This window comes from Ciona robusta, chromosome 3 (assembly GCF_009617815.1).
Source record: "Ciona robusta chromosome 3, ASM961781v2".
NCBI lineage: Eukaryota > Metazoa > Chordata > Ascidiacea > Phlebobranchia > Cionidae > Ciona > Ciona robusta.
Window position 1 is genome coordinate 3,839,345 of NC_143237.1, and position 25,634 is coordinate 3,864,978.

At 35.4% G+C, this 25,634-nt stretch overlaps 5 protein-coding genes across 5 annotated transcripts; 4 read left to right on the forward strand and 1 right to left on the reverse strand.

Moving 5' to 3' along the window:
* Positions 1–643: 643 nt before the first annotated feature.
* Positions 644–5,508, forward strand: LOC149738274 (uncharacterized). The gene is made up of 8 exons (XM_089874453.1): positions 644–805; positions 874–994; positions 1,398–1,478; positions 2,033–2,100; positions 2,474–2,891; positions 2,952–3,190; positions 3,433–4,759; positions 4,853–5,508. The coding sequence occupies exons 2-8, from the start codon at positions 886–888 to the stop codon at positions 5,098–5,100; spliced, it is 2,490 nt and encodes an 829-aa protein (XP_089730579.1). The 5' UTR covers positions 644–805; positions 874–885; the 3' UTR covers positions 5,101–5,508.
* A 154-nt stretch (positions 5,509–5,662) lies between these two features.
* Positions 5,663–12,766, forward strand: LOC149738275 (uncharacterized). Its single transcript, XM_089874464.1, has one exon. It carries the CDS (start codon positions 7,572–7,574, stop codon positions 8,676–8,678), a length of 1,107 nt encoding a protein of 368 aa, XP_089730590.1. The 5' UTR covers positions 5,663–7,571; the 3' UTR covers positions 8,679–12,766.
* Positions 12,767–12,838: 72 nt separating this feature from the next.
* LOC149738276 (mitochondrial import inner membrane translocase subunit Tim17-B-like) lies at positions 12,839–14,208 on the reverse strand. The gene has a single exon (XM_089874468.1). The coding sequence runs from the start codon at positions 13,493–13,495 to the stop codon at positions 13,013–13,015; it is 483 nt and encodes a 160-aa protein (XP_089730594.1). The 5' UTR covers positions 13,496–14,208; the 3' UTR covers positions 12,839–13,012.
* Positions 14,209–18,576: 4,368 nt separating this feature from the next.
* Positions 18,577–19,866, forward strand: LOC149738277 (radial spoke head protein 3 homolog). The gene has a single exon (XM_089874465.1). It carries the CDS (start codon positions 18,642–18,644, stop codon positions 19,650–19,652), a length of 1,011 nt encoding a protein of 336 aa, XP_089730591.1. The 5' UTR covers positions 18,577–18,641; the 3' UTR covers positions 19,653–19,866.
* Positions 19,867–19,870: 4 nt separating this feature from the next.
* On the forward strand, positions 19,871–25,386 carry LOC149738278 (uncharacterized). Its single transcript, XM_089874456.1, has 10 exons — positions 19,871–20,003; positions 21,090–21,192; positions 21,317–21,439; positions 21,872–22,607; positions 22,879–22,974; positions 23,221–23,356; positions 23,934–23,965; positions 24,023–24,077; positions 24,157–24,221; positions 24,850–25,386. The coding sequence occupies exons 1-10, from the start codon at positions 19,945–19,947 to the stop codon at positions 24,933–24,935; spliced, it is 1,491 nt and encodes a 496-aa protein (XP_089730582.1). The 5' UTR covers positions 19,871–19,944; the 3' UTR covers positions 24,936–25,386.
* Positions 25,387–25,634: the final 248 nt, after the last annotated feature.

A 25,634-nucleotide genomic window follows, 5' to 3' on the forward strand; every position in this document is an offset into this window, starting at 1 on the left:
AAAAAGGTAACTGGGATAAAACACGTGTTTTAATTGCCTTAATTAAGGACGTAGCGAAGCTGACTGACCGGTTTGCACAAAACGTAATAAAGCCCCAAGGCGATAGATAGAATTTCTGTGTGTGAAACCAAAGACATCAGTCGGATTGAATTCTGGGGTATAGTACGTATATACTAACATGATGAAATTGCAGGCAGTTTTACATTCGTGGGTTGTGGTGGTTAATGTTATTACAGCTATGCAGATTTCTATGACTACCATTTTGATTCAGTTTAAATTTAATGTAGGATTGTTATTTGCGTGTGTATATGCGGCAGAGTCGAAATATGGTGAAACAAATTTTAATTTTTGTACATATAGCTAATATGGTCAAACTTATATAGTAGGGTGTGGAAAGATAGGACACCTTTTCATCCTATTTTCTCGTCCCAGGTGGTAGTAAACAAAGAACAGTCAAATAATTAGAAAACCGTATCCTCACGACTATACCATATAGATCGTTGTTAATTGTTTAAAATACGATCAAGATATTTAGATATTATGTGCCCAAGGTGTCCCCATCCTCCCCCACCCTGCTGTATATGAACAAAGAAATTTAGAATGAAAAAAAAGTTAAATGTATTCTAGTCTTGCTATATAGGAAGTTCGTTTTGTAATTGAATATTTTCTAACCACAGAACATGTATAGTGCTGAAACACGCACACGTCAATTAGATACTGTAATTGGGTGATCACGACAAGCGAGTCACGGAAATTTACCTAACAGTAATTAACTCGATGTAACGACAACTTTCAGCACATACAGGTATACGTTGTACAACATTGGTGTATATATTCTAGTTTCAAAAGATAACAATTTAAAATACATTTTAGTGTTCTGCCAGCATGGCGCTCCCGATGTCTCCTGGCATCCTTGCTGCTGTTTGTATTTTATCTGTTGAACTTGTCGTGATCATTGTGGTTATTACATTTCTACTGTGGAAGAATCACCGAGGTTAACTATTTTTATTTGTCCCGTCTTACCCCACTTTGTAGTTTTATGTAGGATTTTATCGCTTTTTTAAGTGCTGCACGGTTTGCTTTTAATTCAATAATTTATACCTCACGGGTAATTCAAATATAATATACTAATATATGATAACATGATAATATATGAAAGTATAACTCACATCCTCTGGTATAGGTGAGCGCTATAACCAATGTGCAAGAGGCCGGTTTATAACATATATTCACTACAAGTTATAAATTGCAGTAAACCTATTGTCAATTTTAACGGCGTTTATATATGTGTGTGTGTGTTTTGTACAACTTTATACGGTGCAATTTTAAAACTTGAAAAAAATAACCAACTTTATTAAAAGTTATAAAAATGACTTTTTATTACTGTTAAAAAAAAGGTACAAACAAAGGTCATGATATTCCTACAAGTAACGAAGGAAATTTTCAGAATGACGAATCTCTCCCTATACAAAACACAGGTAATATATAGAAACTTCTTTATTCTTGCATGGCTAAAGTAGCTTTATTCACTATACATTTTATTCGACATACACCTCGGGCTAGCTTACAAGTAACCACGTACGTAGTTTTGCGGCGATTTGTTTTGCATGGCTGAAAACTTAAGCAACCCATAAATAACTACTAAGTTTCTGGGCAAACAGTTTTTCCTAAAAAACACATATCCACCAACAATGGTGACAGCCGATTAACCATACGTATAAAGATATCGCTGTAACCACTTTGCCACGACGCCAAAAGGTAAATGGCAAAGTAATATATTTTTTGTGGGGTAAAACGGGACAACGGGGCAGTTTTGTGGGGTAAAACGGGACCGTTTAAGCACATCTTATCCAAATATCCTCCGAATATTTTAAACAATTAACAACGAAGTATGAGAGTCGTGAGGATATGGGTATATATTCTTTTCAATGTTCTTTTTTTACTACCAAATGAGACTATAAAATGGAATGAAAAGGTATAACAACCCCCTTTTACAGTAATAAAAATTGTATAAAATAAATTTTAATGACAGTTGCAAAAGAGGACGAACAGTCTGTTCATCAAATCGAGCAAGATGTAGAAGAAATAAAGGAAGATCGGGTGAGTGTATGAAGGTTTATGTGGAAAAAATGTAATCATTGCGCGTGTAGCTGTGTTTATGAAAGTGTTCCTTCAAAAACGCAATAAACCAATTTAACAATTAGAATATATAGTGGGGTGGGGAAGACGGGACATTTTTAGCACCGAATATCAAAATATACTGATCGCGTTTAAAACAATAAACAATGGGAGTTGTAAAGATACGGTTTTATAATTCTTAAAATGTTTTTTGTTTACCACTAATACCACCAAATGAGACGAGAAAATAGTTTGAAAAGGTGTCCAATCTTTCCAACTCTACTATACAGCTTATGTTTTTGTGTATAGTTTGCACCTTTACAACTTACAACATTACAAACTGTTTCCAATGCAGATGATCTATGAAACTAGTTCCAATACTGATTCAATTGAAAAGAAGCAACTCAGCAGCTCATCTGACTTGCCTTGTACATCATCTGATGAAGATGACGGTACATCACTACATAGCGATAAAGAACACACCGAGGAAGCTGAAGAAACGAATCAAACGTGTGCTCTGGAAATAGGAACTCTAGAAAACAGTCGACTGCCAACTCCTCCACCCGAGGAAACAGTAATATCTGAACCCATCAACAACAGTGCAGCACCGGAATGTGAATCATTTGTTGCAACCCCACATTTAGATACACCGGGATCATCAGTTGAAGAAGAAACTGCTTCAAGTCCTCAAGAACCAATCCCTAGAGCATATTCCGCATGTGATGAGAAAAATAAATACTCAGAAAATGACACAATGCCTCGGACGAAATCCGGTAAGACGCGTCTATAAGTTTGTTACTTTAGTATAAACCTAATCATTATACATATCTCAGAAACAATCACACCGCTTGGGCCGAGTGATCCAATTGGTGGAATAACATTATCATTAAGAATCGATCACGGTATTGCGCCAATCTTTGAGAAAAGAGGAATGGAAGATATTCAAAATAATCAAAGCTTACCAACGGCGAATGAGAAACAAGAGGTTCCTAACAAAATTGAAGTGATAAGACGGTGTCACTCACAACCACAAGAAGATGAACATGTTTTTTACGATCCTTATCAGAAAAAGGTATATATTTCAGTAATTTATAGAAGTGTGGGAAAAGATAGGACACCATTTAATTCTATTGTCTGGTCCCAATTGGTAGCAAGCAAAGAATTTTCAAAGAATTATAAAGTCCTATTCTCACGACACCCATTTAGACCGTTGTTAATTGTTTAAAACACGATCGGGATATTTGGATATTATATGGTAACGGTGTCCCATTTCCCCCCACAGTACTATACAATATAATTATAACCATATAACAGTTTCTCAGTGTTGGAGATCCCTCTGCATCGTCGAGTACAGACGAAGATATGGAAAGTTTAGAAGTCGCCAACGGAGAAGAAGCGATAGCAGGAATCATAAACGTTACTTCTGGCGATAAACTTACTATTTGTCAAGCTGTGGAGAAAGGTTTAATTCCCAAGAAAACTGCAATATCGTTGCTTGAAGCACAGGCTGCTACAGGTTGCGTTGTTAACCCCCGAAGTGGGGTTAAGCTTTCTGTCACGGACGCCGTGAAGTTGGGTATAGTGGATGAGCATTATAAAACGGCACTTATCGCAGCAGAAGGAGCTTTTTACGGATATTTGGATCCTAGAACAGGAGAGAGTATTTCGTTAAACACGGCCATGAAACGAGGTATATTTCCACGAGCCCAAGGTTTGCGATTGCTTGAAGCGCAAGTGGCAACCGGTGGAGTTATCAATCCATGGACAGGGAAACGTTATTCACTTACAACAGCGGTCAGTAAAGGTTTAATTGATCAAGAGACTTCTGATGTACTGATGACAACTGATGATCAACATGATTTCTTTGATCCCAACACAAAGACACGATTGGGCTATGCAGATATTCTCGGAAAATGTATTCGCGATTTGGATACAGGTCTTAAATTTTTATACATCGAGGAAAAACCCAAAAACAATTTAAATCAATATCAACCGGACCTGTTGTCATTCAGAAGTGCATTTAGAAAGAAAGTAACATTGCAAGATTTAATAGATGCTGATCTTGTTGAAGCACCTGTCATTGAAGCCTTTCAAGCAGGTAAAATTAACAAGGAGCAGTTAAGAGATATATTCCAACCTATTTTAGTTGGTTCGGACCCAATTGGTGGTGTTTGGAACAGAACTACACATAAGATTTTGTCGATATCTCAGGCTGTGGACGTTGGACTACTAAGGCGTGGGACAGCATTAGAATTACTGGAAGCACAGGCCGCGACAGGAAGCATCATAGACCCAATGTCGGGTAAGAAAATGTCAGTAAGTCGGGCAGTGAGCGTCGGGCTTGTTAACCGTCAGTTTGCTACATCGTTGAAGCGTGCCGAGCAAGCGACCATTGGCTACACGGAACCTGGCACAAACCGATACATATCTTTGTTTGAAGCAATGCATCGTGGTGTGGTAATTGAAAGTTATGGAATCCGTTTGTTAGAAGCTCAAATAGCAACCGGCGGCCTCATTGATCCGATAGCAGGATACAGGATACCTCCTCGTATAGCAATGCGACGGGGATTGTTCGACGAACGTTTGGCGTCAATTTTATCAAATACGAATGAAATAAAAGGATACTACGACCCATCGACAGGTAGCTAAATTATATTTTTTTTATTCAAATTATAACTCGTTGAAGTATGTATACATTAAAGAAAGCCTTATTCTTCTAAACCTTTAATTTCAGAGATGAACTTGACATACGGGGAGTTAATGGCACGCTGCGTCCGAAAGAAACGTAAATACGGGGATTTGCTTTTATTCCCGATTAAAGACACAGCACCAATGGCATCTATGCAGAAGGAGCCTTACAGAAAACGAAAAATAATTATCGTGGATCCCAAAACGAAGAGGCATATGTCAGTAAATCAAGCGGTTATGGCTGACGTAATCGATCAGGAAACCGCAGAGAATTTGAAAACTAAAGAGAAGTAAATTGGGGTGGCAGCTTCTTTTAACTATGCTGTATAAACCAACTTGAAAAAACAAACTGTAAATATTTTACTGAAGCTTTTTTTAACTTTCCGTTCTATGAGTTTTTGCTTGTGAAAACTAACTACATCCGTGTATAGGCCTACGGAAATGGAATACATGAATTAAACGCAATTTATTCAAGTTCTTCCCCCACCCTATAGGCCTTCTATACGTATGCTATGTTAAAGATTACAAAGTCAGTTTTTAACTTTCCATAGCTCTTTGGCGCCACACATTGACCGCTCTCACCATTTCTAAATATCCAAGGCACTGTTGTTTTTGCAGTGTCTCTTTCTATCCGGAGAAGCTTTGTTTAAGTACATTTTGAATGTTGAATTAAATATGACCATTACACATAAACTGCATGTGCGTCAGAGTTAAATTCTAACATTATTCTTATATACAAATATCCGTCACCATGGTGAAAAAAAGGAGAAAAATGGGACACGATGGGGAACAATAGGACAGCTGTACGTTCTTACGTCCGTACCTCAATTGATGATAACCAAAAACGTCACACGGTTATTCGAAAGTATTTTTACGACTATGTGAAGTACGCTAATTACTGTTCTTATATATTATTATTTTGTCATTGAAAATCTGTTAAAACTATAACATCTTAAACCTTACAAAAACACAACAACAAATAGTTGAATAATTTATTCACACATTAACTAAACTACTAAACAAAGAAGTCATTCCGTTCAAAATAATGGTAGGGAGAAAAGTCATAGAACTGTAATATTTTATGTACTAAAGCAATTATGGTTGATAGGGTTAACTTAAGCGTATGAAGTTGTTGCCCTTATATAGGTGTCGCTCGATAAGTTGTTCTGCTTCAATTTGTCACGGCTTGCAAGTCATTCTGACGCAGTAGGTGGAACACTATCCCTAGCCTCGTAGCGTCTAATTCCAATTGTGCTTTTGGACAAATCGCCAGCTACATACAGCTTCTGATGAGAAACAAACAAAATGTACAGTACAAACGATAATAGGTAACAACCATTAGATGCAGTAAGTGCACACTATCATGCTTCGGCTTGTTTAAAAATGTTTTGGTTTTGAGTTGAACGCAAAAATAGCCAAAATAATGAACAGTAATTTGACCACAAAATATAATTTTTAACATTGGAAATGACTTCGGATGGTGTTGAAAGTATCATTATTGCACTCGGCATCCTCAATTCTCTAATATAGATACCAAGATTATGTCTCTAGCTACTCTAGACGTCGTTTTGGTTCAGCCCTCGGACTAAAGTTACAAACCCCGCGTATGCTGGGAGGTCCCAGTCCTTATCTTAAGGAGCGTAGGCTAATACCTCTAATTGACCGATTTAGAAATGTTAACTTTAAGTTTATTACATAACTTAGATGCTGGGATAACAAAAAGGATACAGTGGAATAAACACACAGGAAATGACTTACAAACTGTATCCTTGCGTGGCCTGAAAACGACATGCAGTCGTTATAACACGGGTGTTCTCTTTCATATACCTCGTTTGTAAATCTTTATAAAGGAAACAGAAGCAGCGTTCGTGTGGTAAATATTATTCGTAGTCAGAGACGTCATATTTCGTGGTAAACGTTAATATTGACGACCGCGTACGTGTGTTTAAGTATTTACATAAGTTAATTTGGTTTGCTAAATGTATTTCACATTGGCGTAGTTAGGCAACTTTTGTATCGTTAACAGTTTGCGAGTGAGCTCTTTCAATGCATTTATAATGCGGGTGCACGTGTTACTAATATATGTAGGTAATATAAAAACGGCAAAAAAACAGTATAGGATTCTAATAATCGGGTTTGACCAGCACAACCAAGTCGGAAGAAGAATCCGTAGGTTAACAGACAAGCCTATACGTGGCTGATAACCACGTGATCGCGTACCAAGAGATAACGGTGATGAATGCAAATACATGGTACACATATAATCTACACTGTGCATATTTTGAACACGTATACGTAAACCATTATTAGACAATTAAATGTTTAAAACAAAACTAACCAGTATTCGATATACCATGGTAATTTTATTTAAATAGGCTTCAATTATGAAACGCTTTGTGTCTTCGGCATTTTAAACGTGATATGAAGAATCATCAATTTTTAAAAGGCCGATTAGGTAACGTTACGTGTTTACTATGTGTTACGTTCTGTTCTGATACGCAACGATTCCTAGAAAACACACAACACTTCCCACAAAGTTCATGCGTTATTCTTCATTTGCTCGTCTTCATTGTATTACGATAGAGGTGAGCCTATATGAGTAAGTGTTATATATCGCATTGGAAGGTATTTACAAAGCATCTATATTGTGTATTGATGTTCCATTGATTGTTAAACTTGAATTACAAGACCCCGGATCTTCTTTAAAGCCAAGACAGCAGTCGTGTTAGTTGGTTCTCTTTAGCATAATTATTTATTTTATCAGTATGAAAGGATTTACTGAAGGGTATGGCGTCACGACTAAGAATTCATCTGATGACGTCATTGTTCCAAAAACAGAGCAAATTCAGTTCATTATTCCTTTGACAATCGAAGCCATCATTGCGTCATGTACTTTATGGTTAGCTGTGAGGTTGATTTACCACGGTGTTAGAACGAACAGATTCAGGCAACGACATCAAGCCGATGTTAATGGTGGTATTTTATACAGCTTTGTTCTTCTTTCTGCTGTTATTCTTTTTGGACGATGCTGCTGTTTCATTTTGAGTATATCACTTCCTCCTTATAAACCCGTATATGACGTGGAATGTGACCGTTTGTTCAGATCCGATAATGCCATTCAAGTTGCTACGGTGGGCTTGGTATTTTCATCGCTATGGCTGCGGCAGAGGGCTTTATATGCAAACCCGCTAATGAAAAAATCTCAGAGCAAATTGGTTCTGGCGTTGAGTCGCTTCATTGTTTTGCCCATACCGGTCGGTGGTGTTTCTTTTACAATATTATTTTTGGTTAGCGATAGTACTGGTTTCAGATCATCATATTCTGGTTGCATATATGTAGGTAGTAATGCCCCAGTCGTTTCAGCCAGTATTGTTATTATTTCTCTACAGTTGGCGCTGTTACTTCTTTTTATTATCCCCCTTCGACGGCATTGGAAATTATGTGAATATTTCTTTTCATTTCGGAAAGTTTTTATGCGGTGTGTAAACAAGCAGGAATCTGCAGGCCACGTCACAGATACATCAGCAGGGGAAACTGATCTACCGGAAGCTACAATACCAAATAAAGCAAAGCCTGCAATAAACTTACCAATAAACTTAAAAGTTCTTCACTTGCTAAAACGGTTGACGATTGTCACTGCAGTTTGTGTTGCTACGGACGTTTTAGCGACGATACTTGTCGCATTTATTATAGGCAACCACGAAAGTTTTTTAAACTTTGGATTAGCCGTTTATGATCTTAATCTTTTAATTAATGTTATCAGTGTTATCGTATCTTTCAATGACTATAGAAAAATACTCTTTCCGTGCACCAATACCAAAAGAATTGAAATAATATATCCAAAAACTGTTTGCAGTGCAACAACTTCATAATTTGCCAATGTTCTAAACAACGTACAAGTGTTATATACGAGGAATCATTAATTCTAAAGTAGTCGGTTGGATTTTATTACGTATATCTACTATGTGTTACATTCTGTTCTCTATACGCAATGTTTTCTACCAAATACGCAACACCTTCTACAAAGGTCATGTATTATTGTTCATTTGCTTGTCCACCTATATATTGTTACGATAAAGGGAAGCATGTAGAAAAGTATTATAAAACTACCGACTTTTTTGTAGTTTGCGAGTTTTAATCACCGATCCAGTAGGCCTGCCGTATTTAAATAAAACAGGATGAAATAATTTGGAGAGTTCGTTTTGTCGCATAAAAATAGTGCCTATGCATATATTTCAGTTTTTTACAAAACTAAAACTAGTTTTATGAGACAAAATTTTGTCAAACTATACGAAATATTCAAGGTTGTTTTATGAAGCTATGAAACTAGTTTAATCTTTCACACTGCAAACTACAAAATTTCATCGGCTTTAGTATTATTTTTGCGACATTTAAAATTAGCACCTTACCATTTCGCATTTTTTACGTGTTCAAAATCCACTGTTTCTATTCTACATACTTTTTTGAACATTTTAAAACAGTACTCCGCTTTGACGCGTGTTTATAAAGTCGTGATATTACTAAATAGCATTATTTTCCTGATTATTATTAAATGGGGGCAATAAGAAAATTAAAAAAAGTCTTATCTGACAAAGTGTCCCACCTTCCCCCAACCTACTATATAGTAGAATAGGAGAAGATGAGACACCTTTTCGTTCTATTTTCTTGTCTCGTTTGATAGTAAGCAAACAATATTCAAATAATCATAAAACCGTATCCCCATACGACTTCCATACACCGTTGTGAAATGTTTAAAACACGATCAAAGTATTTGGATATATTGTGCTAAAGGTGTCCTATGTTCTCCCACAGTAATATACCAAAGTGGATAAAATCGTGCAATTAATGAGTAATAATCCTTAATGTGCCATTAATCGGTAACTTTTTGCTTTTTTACATTTCAGTGTTAATATAGACAAAAAGTTTATAATATAGTAATAGTCTCCTATATCTCCTAAAAAACGAGCCGCTTTTTTCAAGAAGTTTAATTTTTGACCAGGTTTCAGTTTTTCGTGACGACATATTTTTCGTGACGTCACACTTTTCGTGACGTCACATTTTTCGTGATGTCATACATTTGTGACGTCACATTTTTCGTGACGTCACAATTTTCGCAACGTCACATTTTTTCGTGACGTCATATTTTTCTGACGTCACATCTTTTCGTGACGTCACATTTCCGTGACGTCACATTTTTCGTGACGTCATATTTTCGTGACGTCACATTTTTCGTGACGTTATATTTTTGGTGACGTCACACTTTTCGTGACGTCATATTTCCGTGACGTCACAATTTTCGAGACGTCACATTTTTTCGTGACGTCATATTTTTCTGACGTCACACTTTTCATGACGTCACATTTTTGTGACGTCACATGTTCGTGACGTCATAACTTTTCGTGACGTTATATTTTTCGTGACGTCACATTTTCGTGACGTCATAACTTTTCGTGACGTCACACTTTTCGTGACGTCATATTTCTGTGACGTCACTTTTTGTGATGCTATATTTTTGTGACGTCACGTTTTTCGTGACGTCATATTTTTTCGTGCCGTCAGAATTTTCATGACGTCACACTTTTCGTGACGTCACATTTTTCGTGATAAATAAAACATGAGCACACGTTTTTCGTGACGTCATATTTTTTCGTGCCTTCAGAATTTTCACGACGTCACATTTTTTATGACGTCACACATTTTTATTCTATTTTCTCGTCGCATTTAGAAATTAAAGTCAAATAAATTTGTATTCTTACGACTCCCGTAGACCGTTGTTAATTGTTTAAAACACGATCAGGATATTTGCTTATTATGTGCTAAAGATGTTCCCAACACCCTACTATACATTATAGATTATATACTATTGTATGAAAATGGATCTTGTTCAAAACGTATAACGGGCATTTTTCGAACATCAATTGATAAATATAGCATCCTACAAATGCATATAAACTTGTAAAAACAGATAATAGACAGAACTACTAATAAAGTTTACATTTTTGCCACAAATTTGGTATTGCTACAATATTTTTCGCAAAGGCAAAGTGCAATTGACTTCAGTTCGAATATATTTTTCATGTATTCTCTTGTTTTTATATCAGTATATATATATGTTTGATTTACTCGCCCTGTGGTATAAATTTTTGAGTTAAAAGTAAATCTTTCAAAGTTCGGCAATAATAACCTGTAAAACTTAATCTGGGAGCCCTGCCTATTTTTCTCATGATTATATTTCAGTTTTTTCACAATATTAAAACTATTTACGCTAAAACGATTAAATTTTCAACATTTAGCAGCAGTAATCGGTTGTGATGTGCGTTTTATAAAATTGTGATAATACTGTTGAATAAATTTGTAACATTTTTTATTATCATTAAATGTTTGACCTTAAAAAGAAAATTAACTTCCTATAACTAATAATTTAAACGACCCATCAGTAATCCCTAGGCTTGATATTGTTATATATAAGTGGACAGCATGGGGGTTAATTCACGTAAAACAAATATCTTGCAATCATAATTAAAAAAATTTAAATCTTTCGCTCTTTTTTCCTTTCAAATACTGAAATCGTTATTCGTACGTTACACATGATAGAAAAAATGTAAACTTTTCCTATGGAGCCGCAAGGATAAGGCAATTTATATTCATTGGTTCGTATTATTTAACTGTACACATATATACATTATAGTATATATATGAATGAATGAATGTAACTTACTTTATCCTCGCGTGGCCGGAAAACGACAGTCGTTATCACACGGGTTTAACACCTCGTGCCAGCTTACGAGTTACCATGTATGTTACTTTGTGGGTAATTATTTTTTTTGGATTTTTTCTCTTTTTTATGTATTTCTGATAATTTAGACAACCCATTAGTAACCACTGGGTTGGAGCAATTGCCGTTAAGTGTCTTGCCCAAGGACACATACGCCCACAATGGTAGCAGCATCGAGCCTTGAACCCATTACCTCTGAGTTACAAGCAGGCGCGCTAACCACTATACCACGGCGCCGGACAAAATAACCACTATACCACGGCGCCGGACATATATATATATATATATATGTTGGATACTACGATAACAATTCAAGAAGCAACGTGTGAAATGCAATTCTATGCATTATATCTGTATAAATGTTGGCATATAGTAATAAATACACCAATACTGACGAGATAAGTTATATAACAAAAACATCTGTTCGACCGTATTCTTTGGTCCGACCAACAACAGAGGAAAGCTCTATTGAGAGAGCAACAATACAATCCAGCGACATAGCACAGTTGGTTAGCGCGCACGCCTCTTACTAACCAGATAGGTAATGGGTTCAAGGCTCTTCGCTGCTAACATTGTGTGCGTATTGGTCCTTGGACAAGACACTAAAATAATTACCCACTAAGTAACATACTTGGTAACTCGTAAGCTTGCATGAGGTGTGTGAACAGTGTGATGTGTTCCAAATTTATGCCAGTTCACTCAACTCGCAAGTACTATAATTAATTATTTACGTACTCAATAAGTTCAACTATTCGATGCAAAATGATTTATGACTACATGTGATGCTCAGCAGCTGTTCGACGAAAAAATATCTATAAGACCACATATACGCTCAATCAGTTCGGCCGTGGGGTGATGCAGCTTGTTATATATTCACACAGAAAGGCATTTATTATACCAAAACCAAATTTTCTGTAGTTAGTTTAAAATCTAGATAAGGTCAAAGTTTAGTTACACTTTTTCTTATAGGAAATCCCATGCATTGTCGCTTAACCTTTTTTACTCCAGCGGTTGTACTTTCATCTTTCATGAAACATGAAATTTGGTATTTCGGTCAACACACAAATTTTGATTTGGTATTCCCGCGTTAACAAAAAAGACAAATTGTGACATCTTATTTTTAAGTTTACCATAAACTAATCAGCGGATTCCTTATTTAAAAAAAGATTAATTATAAATTCCAAATCAAAAGTAAACATTTGCTACTCTGTCATACACTTAGACATTGCTTATTGTTGTTTCCTTATTCACAGGTAATAAAAGTGGACAGTTTATTGACTTTTTTAAAGATAATATGTAAGTGGTTGGTAATACTAGCTGAAAAAATACGGCTAAACAGCATGGACATATTAACTTGCCTAATGTGGAAACAAAGTGTTTTGTAGTAATTACATGTTACAAATAATAAATAAAAACAATTTCAACAACAATTTATTGTAAGTTTTGTATTCCACCGGAAAGAGATTGATCATCAAATTGTGGAGCTACAGGTTTGTACATATCTGCTTGAAATCGATTTAATGCTATTCCAACTCCTTCAATCAGTGCTAACAACACACCACCGATGGCAGCTGAACCAATTGCTGGAGCCATCCCTTGTCTTATCGCTAGAATGAAACCTGTACCAGCGCCACTTAATATGGAGTTCCAAGGATCTTCTTTTTGCCGCAGAGCAACTAATGAACAGTCGCACAGTGAAAACGTAAGTCCCCATACACCAAAGCTACCAGCAGTCCGGGGTGTTTTTATCCTTGCATTAGCCATCGCTCCCAGCAACCTGTTGGATATCCCTTTTGGTGCATTTCTTGCTCCACCCACCATGGAAAACAAACCTCCACCCAAGAACCCAAGCGTATAAGCTCCACCACAATCATCTAAGATTCTCCATGGACACGGATCTCTTGTATAATCCATATTAATGTTAAAGTTTTAATTATTTAAGCATTACAACTAACAGCTACACACCTTGGAAAATATGTGTATGCAACATAATTGTTAAACAAAACCCGCAAAAAATACCCAAATTCAAGCAAAAACAGTTTTTATGTGCAAGAACAAGTTCGGACTCTTCAATATAAATACCACCCAATAAAAAATATTATTCTTATTCAATATATATATACTTAAACGGCGAATAAAAAGATTAAAAATGTGTCTACGGGTTAGCACTTAGCAGTAATGGTTGAAAATTGGGTTAACCACTAACCTGTGTACCAGACTGGAAAATATGTCGTGCGCGGAGGATTTAATTTTCAAAATTGGTTAAAAATCCGCGCAATTTTCGCGGTATTACTAGCAATCCGCAAAAAAAAATATCAATCCGCGCAAAAATATAATAAAGCGCGTAAAAATCGCTGCAAGACTTGATAACTTTTCCTGTTTGTAAATGCGCTTGGATAGAAACTAAACTAAACGGTTGAGAACTAGCTGCCTTTTTCTTACGTTCTCTCACGATTATGACGTATGTCTTTGTGTGTTTATGACTCTATCAGCCAACGTGCGTATGCCCACAGAAATAAAAAAGAGTAGAACGCGCATCTCCAATGTCGGTAAAGGAGAGAGGTAATACACTCTCTTTCTTTCGCGAGTCGTTCCCGCTTACTATTGTAGTCAATAAAATCCAGGGCACTTTATGTAGTTTTTCTTTTTTTTTTGAAAAATAACTAATACAAGTATATATATATATATTTAAAAAAAAAACGTTTGTTTGGACGTTTAAAAAAAAAATTAAATGTTTAAATTTCATAAACAGGAGCTAAACTGTAAGCGTTAACCTACCGAATAACTAAATTGACCTAAAAAACTGGAATAGTTGTACCACTTAGCACTTACATATTAAAGGCTTGTGAATGTTAAACGAAAAACGCACCTGATTTTTCGGCGGGAATTCGTAGTACAAACTTGGCACTGGCTTTCCCAAAGTTGCGTATAAAATAAATGTAGTTTGCCAATTAAACAGAATAAGGCTGTAACAAACCACCTAAATATGTTCACTGTTGTAGTGCTGTATATTTACAATGTTTTTTTTCAGCCAAGCAGCATGTTTATTACGAAATAGTGGGGATTCACACGTGGATTCATTGCATCGTAATAGCGATTGTTTGACCTGGCAATTAATTACGACATAATAGCAACTCACACGTTCATTATTTGCGTAATAATAGCAAATGTCCCCTTGATTATTTAGTCTGCAGGTGCTTAAAACAGGTTGGATATTTGCCTTTTCACGATGCGCCTAAGTAGAAATCGATTTGAAAAAATACTTTGTACATGCTTAAAGCAACGCTTGTATTAAAAAAAGCTGGGAACCATTGTAATAAGGAAATAAGGAATATAGCATGAAATGACACGCTTCACTAACTTATGTGAATTAAAATAATGCTTATGACAATCCCTAAAAAATATTTGCGATCGTTTAGGTGGAACTTAAATTGGTGCTCGTGTACCACATGGGAGACCTTTGCGTACCACAGTTCGAGAACCACTGGTTTATAAGCATAATTATATCTCCTTCAGTATATTCCCCAGTTGGCCGACTGGTCACAAACACACGAAGACGTACGCAGGGATGCACAATATTCTAGGATATCTTAAAATACTTTATTTCGAATCTTTTGTATTTATAACAAAAAACGGCAAAGCCGAAACGTATAGCAACCTTTGAAAAGACGCTGCAAAACGTTTTCTCTCGAAAGTCCCACAAACACAAGAATCTTTTTTTTCAAAATTATTAAATTTAAAAAAATGTTAGTTTAGTTGAAGAGATGAAGTATGATAGCGTTATTAAACAAAATGGCGAACGTATGAAAGCGTTACACTGTTACAGTAATGTGCATCACTAGACGTACGTCATAATCATTGCGCGAGAGAACGTAAGAAAAAGGTTGTCAATTCCTTTAACCTCAGCCGTTTAGTTTATACTGTATTTGTTTGGTTCGCTACTTTACTTGTAAATTAGGAGGTTAACAATTAAGTTTCAAGAATCAGACGATCCGCGCAAAAAAATCGCTCGTCCGCGCAATTTCGATCTCCCCAAAAAAATCCTCCGCGCAGTTTGCAAACTTTCCAATCTGGCCTGTGTACATAGCAAATACTATAAACAGTGGCAACCTGGGAATAAGTTGAGATTGAAAAGCCCCAAAAGCTTATATAAAGCACAATAAGTAACTGAAGCATTTAAGATATTTTAACTAAATACTTAAGGCTAAAAATCTAAATGACATCTTAACTTAATCTGAACTAAATTCAGCAACCTAATAAAAGTGACATGTAACTAAACCTAGCTACATTATCCGATAACACTGGTTTTCTCACCGCTCTCTGCTTATTTCGGGTAAAAATATTTTAACCCTTCCCTCCACGGATTTTTCCCTCCATTCCTTCTTTTAGTGTAATCCGTCACGCACAAAGTTACATCATGGTAACTCGTGCACGAGGTCTATGAAATCCGTGTTATAACGACTGTCTTTTTTTTCGGTAACCTAACGACTGTCTTTTTTTTTCGGTAACCAAACGATAAGGCACGTTAAATTTATATAATTAACTTTTATTTGACTGGCGACCTTTGTTGCTTTGCGCAGATGATGAAACTGCGAAGTGAACCAAAGTTAAACGTGGTTTACGCTTTTGGGCGCTATTGAGTTATAAGTATATTGCCCCCCTTTTAAAATGGCAAGACTGGTTTTAACATTGAACCGTCAAGATAGAACTTTTCACCTTTTAATTTTGTTGTTCTTAATGTGAACACAAATGACTAAGACTTGGTATTAAGTATTACCTAGAAATATTGGTAAGTAAGTCTGTTTTAAAAAAGCCTTTGCTTGAAAATTTCAAACTGTCTCCGTTATCAGTTGTTTTTTTGTTTGAAATGTCTCCAATATTTACTTTATTACTACCTTTTGTTTTACTTTTTCTTAAGAAAAAAAACTGTTTTCAGCGATTCATTAAGGGTACAGTTTTGTATAAACATGTCTGTATTACATACTCTGATAAAGAGCCATCTCTGGCTATAAAAAAATGACAGACTTTACGCAATTTCTTTAATAAATATTTAAGCTTGAAAATTGCTTGTATGCAGCTGATGGTAAATACATGGAATGAATAATTTTTTTATTTACCCTTTGAGCTATGGGAGGTTTCAAATTTGGGCGCATGGGATTTAACGCTCACAAGTGGGTTGCCTGGAAACGGTTTCTACTAAATTGCAGTGTAAAAACAAACAATCATTTGAGTTTGAGTTTAATATTGACGGTATTTTTTGTTGTCTGTACTAATACAGAACTTATATCTCGTGTGTTTGAGCGTTAATTAATTTAAATTTAACAGGCCAAACTTCTGCTTATGTAATTCTTTAGATTGTGGCAGTGAAAATTTTTGTGTTCAAATGTTAGTGATATAAAAGTTAACATTAAAAGTTCGCGAAAACTTGATTTGTTACCCTATTCGCTTCGCATGTCGTTTGTAAATTTTGATTTAGCGCATTTTTTTCGTGATAAAATACTAAAAAATAAAATCAAAGCTGTGAAAAAAAAATAAAATCAAAGCTGTGCAGCCTTAATATAAAGCCGAAATAAAGATTTACAATGTATGAATATGTGTATTTGACCATGGTATAACCACCATACCATAACTAAAACATAGAATTCCTGGGGTTAATATTTTGCATAACTTTAAGGTTAATTAATGACCCCTACCTTTAACAAAAAGTTGTACATCGAAACCACATTTAGACAAAAGATTGGAGAGAATGAAGTAAAGTAATATTTATTTTTCCTAAAGAGTATGTGTTGTGAGGCAATGTTACATATAGAAGTAATAGACGAATTGGGTTTTCCCCACTAACCTCCCATTGAATCTCCACTTTTCCCTGCATAAACCAGTTTCTCTCAACTCAAACCGTTCATACAGGCATGTAAAAAATAAAAATCCGGCGGTTACCGATTTGCATTTATATTTTTCCGGCAGTTTTCCTGGCGCGTGTGTTCTGACGTCAAATTTTTCCTCTCTATCTAGCCCCGCATTCGTGTGCCGCTGTCACCATGTACGAGGCTTTTGGATATAAGCCAACCATTTCTCCCGCGGTCCTTCGTAGCGTAAGAATTTAATTAAAAACGTGTCAATCATGTTTCGTCTTTTCCCGATCAAAGTCTGTTTTCCGCGACGATTTTCACGTGTAACACACACGTAAGTGTTACAGGACTAAACATTTAGCCGTAAAATTAAAGTTTTGCTACTGAGCTTTTCTAATAAATACGGCATAGTGTCATTTATACTACGCACGATAAACTTTGTCCGGCCAACATTGAAATTAATAACAGACGCTAGTTTAAGCAAGGAATACTCTACTAGGATTGCTACTTTAATAAAACTATAAAACTGATCGGCGATTTCCAACTACAGTTTAAAAATCTCACATGTTTCTACCTACAACGAATTTTTTTTGTAATAATAATTATCGGGAATTTAATAGTGCTTTAAGATTGTCTGTGTTTTATATTCCGTAACACGAGTTGAAATATTTCTTCGTATTGTTACGTATTACATTAGTCACAATCCCTATTATGGCGCAATCAAATACCGCAAGTGCATTACGACATAGCTAGTAATGTTACGTCACAATTTCCATTGTCTCCGCATAAATGCCGGATTTATGATAATATAAAGCTGTTTGTTACGTCAGAACTGCACGAATAGGTAACTTACGCATACGTTAACACGAAACAAAATGTTACGCAGCCGGCGAAGTAAATAAATTCCAGATTGCCACGGCGGCCGTTTTTTGCCGGCAGTTTTTAAAAATCCGGCCGATTTTTTTTTATGATTTGAATTAAAAATAGTGATGTTGGTAATTAAAGTTAGTTATCTCCCGCGCCCCGCTGTGTAAATCAAGCATAAAAATTGAAAAAATTAAATTTACTTAAATACTTAAATTACACCTTAGGGGTCAAAATACAGAAAAAAATATAAGAAAATGCACATTTATATCTTCTATATTAGAATGTAACATTTTTTTTACTACCAGATATATATTTTATAGATTATTTTTGTTTGGTAGTACAAGATGGCTGCAGTGATTCCACAACAGCCTGAAACTGGAACATATGCCTTCCAAAGCAAACCACGTGCTGTTCATGGAAAAACCAAATATCGGTTTCAGTTTGATGAAAATGAAGGTCCAGTTCCATATGGAAATATTATGTATGACAGAAGAATCGTTCGTGGTAACACGTATGCCCAAAACACGCTACCCATAAGTGCTCAGCCAGATCCAATTGAAATACAAAGACAACAAGAGATTCGTCGAAGAGCCATTGCAAAAAAAAGAGCAAAAGAACAACTTCGCACAAAATCACCCGATGCAGTTGAAGGTAGAAAGCATACTGAAGTACAAACGGAACTTTACCTAGAGGAACTGAGTGATCGAATTGAAGAAGCTGATGTTGATACCCAAACTGATGCATTTTTAGATCGACCACCTTCTCCTTTGTTCGTTCCAGCTAAAACTGGGAAGGATGTTTCAACACAGATAATGGAAGGAGATCTCTTTGATTTCAATATTGAAGTGAAGCCAATTTTGGAGGTTCTTGTTGGAAAAACAATGGAACAGTCTTTACTGGAGGTTCTTGAAGAGGAAGAATTGGAAAACTTGAGACAACAGCAAAGAGAATTTGAAGAACTAAGAAATGCTGAGCTGGTTGAGATGCAGAGACTTCAAGAACAAGAAAGAAGGCACAAAGAGGAAAAAGAAAGAAGAATGAAACAGCAAAGAGAGGTTCTTAAAAAAGAGAAAGAAACTGCTGAAAAAATTGCTGCCAGGGCATTTGCTCAGAGTTATCTTGCTGATTTGGTTCCATCTGTTTTCAGTACCCTACGAGATAATGGATACTTCTATGATCCGGTTGAACGTGATGTAGAGCAAGGATTTATTCCTTATATTATGGAAGAAGTGGTGAAAAAGGTTGACAAGTCTGTTTGTGCACGTACACTTCTTGATGATATCATCCGCTCTGTGGTGAAAGATAGAGCAGCAGCTTTCAGCAATCTTCCTGCTCCAACTTTGATAGATCAATAAAGTTAAATTTGTTTGTATTGTACAGCTTTGTAATAAAGATATTTTGTTTATAATATTGTTCTTTATATGATTACCAATACATGTGTTTTGACCAACATTTTAGTTTTGTCATTTCCAATGTGCATGTTGAGTAAAAATACAATTGCTCTGAATAAAGGTATTTGGGTTTCTAAAATTGTTCATATTTTTAATGATTGTTCGTTTATATTTGTAGGTTAGGTTTAAGTCAACAAATTTGTTGTATTTTTTAAAAATTTATTATTATCAACGAATAGTGGAACGCGTCTCCACAATGGATGGCATACATATATATGACAAACAACTAAAATTTCAAGAAAAAATATCTGCTATGTAAGTAAAACACCAGCTCTGGCACAATGGAATGTAACTGAATGTAAATTGCTTTATCCTTGCGTGGGAGGAAATCGACTGTCATTATAACACAGGTGTTCTGTTTCATACACTTTTTTTTATGTATGGCTGATAATTTGGAAAACCCATTAGTGAAGAATGCATACGCCCAGAATGGTAGCAACAACAAGCCTTGAACTCTGGGTGACAGGCAGGCGCACTAACCACTTTGCCACGGCGCCAGGACAATGGTTGATGCACTTGCTTCTAATCCAGAGGTTATTTGTTCAAGACACGTCGCTACTATCGTTATGGGCGTATGTGTCTTTTGGCAAGACACCTAATGACTATTGCTTTAACTCAGTGGTCAAAAATAGGTTGTCTAAAATGTCAACCATACAATATAAAAAAGAAAATCACAAAGTTACATAAATGGTAACTTGTCAACTGGCACAAAGTGAATGAAACAGATAATCTGTGTTATAATAAATGTCGTTTTCCTGTTTTGCAAGGATAAAGCAAGTTACTTTATTTAATTATTGCATATTTAGCACGTCTGTTTCTAACACAGAGGTTACAGGTTGTTTTCACCTATGGGTTACAGGCTCGTCGCTGCTACCATTGTGGGCGTATGTGTCCTGGGGCAAGACACTTAGCAGCAATTGCTCCAACCCAGTGGCCACTAATGGGTTGTCCAAATTATTAGCCATACATAACAAAAAAAAATCTCCCAAAAATAATCACCCACAAAGTAACATACATGGTAACTCGTAAGCTGGCACGAGGTGTTAAACCCGTGTTATAACGACTGTCGTTTTCCGTCCACGCGAGGATAATAAGTTACATTCATTCATTCGTTTTACGGACTGTGCCATGCAAAGAGAAAAAAAATAACATTTCTTTATTCTAAAATAACTTTACAACAGTAAAATTCAAAACAAAATCAAAGTAGCTGAAGTATATGAAAATAGGTTTTTTGTATTTACAAATGTTAACTTTTTGTTTTGTCCTCGCACATATTAACAGTTTATCACGATTTAACAAATACAAAAACATGAATAATACAAACATGTCATATCACGACAGACAACAGGAACGATCTAAGTTGGAGCGACAATTTTATACAATAACCAGAAATGACAAGAAGCTTCATTCTTTACAAAATACCAAACTGCGATCCTATTGGAAAGTGAGTAGGCTATACATTACTTTTGCAAACAACTTTGCTGATGCAGCTATCTTGTTAAGTGCTTTGCTGATGCAGCTATCCCCACACTGCATCATATTTTCTTTTAAAACAACCTTGTTTTTAGCAAATATGTGCTAGAGAAAACACTGCGCGGCAACGAAATGAAGAACTACTGGCAGATTTTTCAAAGTTGAACTTGAAAATTTTAACTTTACAATCCCAAACCAACAAGCTTCGTAGTATGAAGGTATGGTTTTTATCAAATCTATACTCTCAAGCATGGTTCCTAAGTAAATAATAATATTTAATTGGAATGTGGTCATTGAAGGGTTGTACAAATTGTCAATCATACTAAGAAAAATCACTCACAGAAGGTAGTAACTTGAAAGCGCGCAGTACAATGAAGGATAATTAAGTATGTTCCAAATAACATCATCTAGGCTATATGGCTATATAGAACTTAAACCAGGTATGTCAGGATTCTTTTTGTTATCTGTTACAATTGGAAACAACATGTTAAAGCTTTATCTGTTTGAGATACCTCTCAAAGAAAATTTATACGCTCTTTCCCATTGTAAGAAATAATATTTGTTTCGGTTATATATTGATCCCATGCACAAGAAGCTAGTTACATACAATATGACTTTTATAGGCAACACCAACAATCATTATTTTGTAGAAAGAATATGAAGAAAAAGTATCAAAATTATATCCTAAGTGGAAATACGAGGTTGAGGTTGCTGCTGCAAAGAAACAACTACAAAACAAAGGGTTTGGGAATTTTAATTCATCACAGTCAACTTTGGTGCCAACTATTCCTACTTCAAAAAAGCCTCTGCAGTCACAGCCTCAAGCACCTGCATTCACAAGTTACATTGCTGAAAATGCAGAATCAAGTTTAACAAGTCAATCATCTCAAATTTCTCAAAATCATATGGTGAAAGAAGGAAACATAGAGGATGTTCATATCCCTCCACTGCAACTCCCATTGTATTCAGATAATGAACAATTACCTATAGCAGCAAAATCAACTTCTTTTGTTAACAAAGACCCAATCAGTTCAAACTCCATGAGCAAGTACGAACAACCAACTCTTGTAATCTCCAACAATGCTGATAATGATGGTTCAGCTCATTCTCAATTAAAACTAGATACATCCACACCCACCCCTGTATCACTACATTTTGAATCTGACATTGATCAAAAAATTGATGAACAACAATCTGATTTAGATTCAGTGACAACCCCAAGTTCCGAGTCGGATTCATTTAACAGTGATATAGAAAACGCATTGGAAACCCAAACCAAACCAACGAATTCAAACCAAACAAAATCTTTTGAACATTCTCTTCATTCAGAACTTGTAAAACAGGACCCACCATCAGATCACCATGCTACCAAAATTGTTATTCCAAGTATGTATATAACTTGATTCTTTAATTTCTTTAAAAATAACTTTTGCCCTACTTAATTAATATAACAAAATGTATGCCGCATGTCATGCAAAACCTCCATCAAATAAAGCTAAATTGGCAACATTTATAATATCAACTGTCAAAACATTGGTTCCCAAATTCAATTTGCCAAGTTTATAGTATGCTTGTCAGCAGCAATTTATATTTAGATCATACTGCAAAACTTTTGCATTCTTTATAAGTCATTCATGTACTTTCATATTATTTATAGGTCCACACGAGCCAGCAGTTTTTGAAAATAACGAAAGCATATTAAGTGAAAGCTTAACAACTGAAACATCTCCCCGGACAGATGCTCCGCTTACCTGTAAGATTTTCCTCTATTTACGGTTTACAACTTGTTTTACAACTAAATTACAAGCTCATTGACTCAGCTGCCTTCCAGTTAGAACAGTAATGTTGTTAAATCTTTCTATGTGAAATATTTGTTGTTGGGTTTAACAATAACTCCCTTTTTTAACTTTTTTTTCAAAGTTCTTTTTAAAACTTTTTTTAAAGTTCAGTGCACCTCTTTTTTAAGCCTGTTTTTGCTTTATTATGTTAATTTATTCAGCAAGCTCGGCATATCAAGCTTTGCTTAAAGGCCATGGTTTGAATCTATCAAGTACACTGGGTGAAGGTGGTTTTGTGGAAGATGATAATGACGTAGAAAATCTACTTTCACCGGTTGGAACTTCTCGCTTAAATAGGTGAAGCTTAAAAATACTTCCTAAATGAATAAATGAAACTTACATTATCCTTGCGTGGCCTGAAAACGACAGTCGTTATCACACGGGTTTAACAGCTCCTGCCAGCTTACGAGTTACCATGTATGTTACTTTGTAGGTGATTATTTTTTGGGGATTTTTTTGTTATTTTTTTGTGTATGGCTGACATTTGGACAACCCATTAGTGACCACTGGGTTGGAGCAATTACTGTTAAGTGTCCTGCCCAAGGACACGTACGCCCACAATGCTAGCAGCGTCGCGCCTTGTACTCATTATCTCTGAGTTATAGGCAGGCGCGCTAACCACTATGCTACGGCGCCAGACCGCCAGTACTTCGTTGTTGGTTACCTACTCATATGTGGTAGGAACGATGTAGCCATTTTATCCAAAATAAATCTATTAATGGCAGAGGTCTAGTTCGCAGTCTAGTTCTGGTTCGTTTGGTAACTTAACTTTTTTACTTTATTGTTTGTATGTGTTGTCATCTAATGCTCCTAAATGAGAGCAGATGTATTTATATAATATAAAACATACAGTTAACATAACTTTTATTGTAAGGTCATCTGGTGAAAGTGATGAATATATCTCAGGTTTGTTGTTTTACTAAACAAAGGTTAAACATAAAAACTAAATTCTATATTTCATAGAACCTGATTTAAATCCAAGCAAAGTTGAACCAAGTCCACTCACTTTACCTACAATGTAAGTATTGTTTTTAACTTTTTACGCTTAAATATATTGTTATTTATACATTTATAATATGTATCTTGTGGATCCACAGACCGCAGGAGGATAAGTTGCAGCATCAAACTCAGAAAAAAATCATTCCTAAAAAGAAACCTAAAGGTGAATTTTGACATTAACTAATGGTTCCTAATGGCTGTGTTTAAAAAGTTGTTTCATGGACCTCGGTTATTTACTTTGTAACTGATAGAAACCGGATTCAAGGATCAAATTCAGTGTATGGTCTCTAACCATGTTGTTTCAACCCAGTGGTTATGACTAGATCTTAATTAAAACGTAACTTTCTTTACTCTCCCTTGGTTGGAAAACGACGGTTTTATACACCTGGTGCCACCTTAACCATGTTGGTGTTTTTTTCTGTATGGCGGACAAATTAGACAATCTATTAGTGACCACTAGGTTGGGCAAGTGTCTTACCACACATACGCAAACAACAATACCAGCGGTTAGCCTTGAACCATTACCCCCTGGGTTTAACCACCCTATATGAATATGGTGTGCAGTACAATATCTTTGTTTGAAGTATTTCTGATTTTTTATTAATAAAAACTGCTTGAATGTGACTTTTAAAATAGTTATTAATGTGGATTTAAAAAGGCCATGCACTGCAATGATGATTTGGTACAATCAATACTTTTAATTTGTTCGAACATTTTTAAATATTTAAATTAGTCATGTTCAACTGAAACACAATGAGCTGTCTATATTAAACCAACAATTTAAACTGCAGCTCCTTGGGACACAGAATCTGAATCAGAACAACACTCAATTGATCATCCAAGTGACAATGATGATGATTTTGACTTCTATGACTGACATTATATTAAACAATAAATTTAGTAAAGCTGTCTATGTTACTCATGCAATGTTGTAGGTTAGACCAAACATTATACAATCACAAGAAAATACTCTCAGTAACTGTGTGTTGTTTTTTGACAATTTTGGGTTGTTGTTGTTTTATTTTGTAGGCGGACTTTTCCGCACATATCTTAATTCTAGCATTTATTCTTTAATCTCTTGACAATTCATAATACATATTTATAACTTTTATACTAATTATACGGTTTAAAAAAAACGAAAAATTAACTAACAAATGCTTTATTAATTATTGTAAGTTTACAATTCGTATTTACACGTATTCTTTGCCAATCACCCAATTCTCATTCATTATAAGGCTATAACCCTACATGAGGTATAATACATGTATAAACTCATTCTACTTACTTCTTCACGGTCACCAATGGCGAATAAAAGCTGCTTTGTTGTTTTTTTCTGGTTCGCTTCTAATCGTGGTTAGTTGACCCGTTGTAGTATAATATAATTGTGAATTAAGATTATGGTAATTATTTTAATGCGTGCTAACAGCATTACCCTCTTGTTCCACCTTTTATGAAACGATTTTTTCGTCTTCCCAACGTAGGCTGCTTCTCACCGCATATATCTAGGTAAATACCCAGCAGGCTTGGTTATTAGGAAGTTCACGTGTGTTGATTGTACAATCCACAATGTCACACA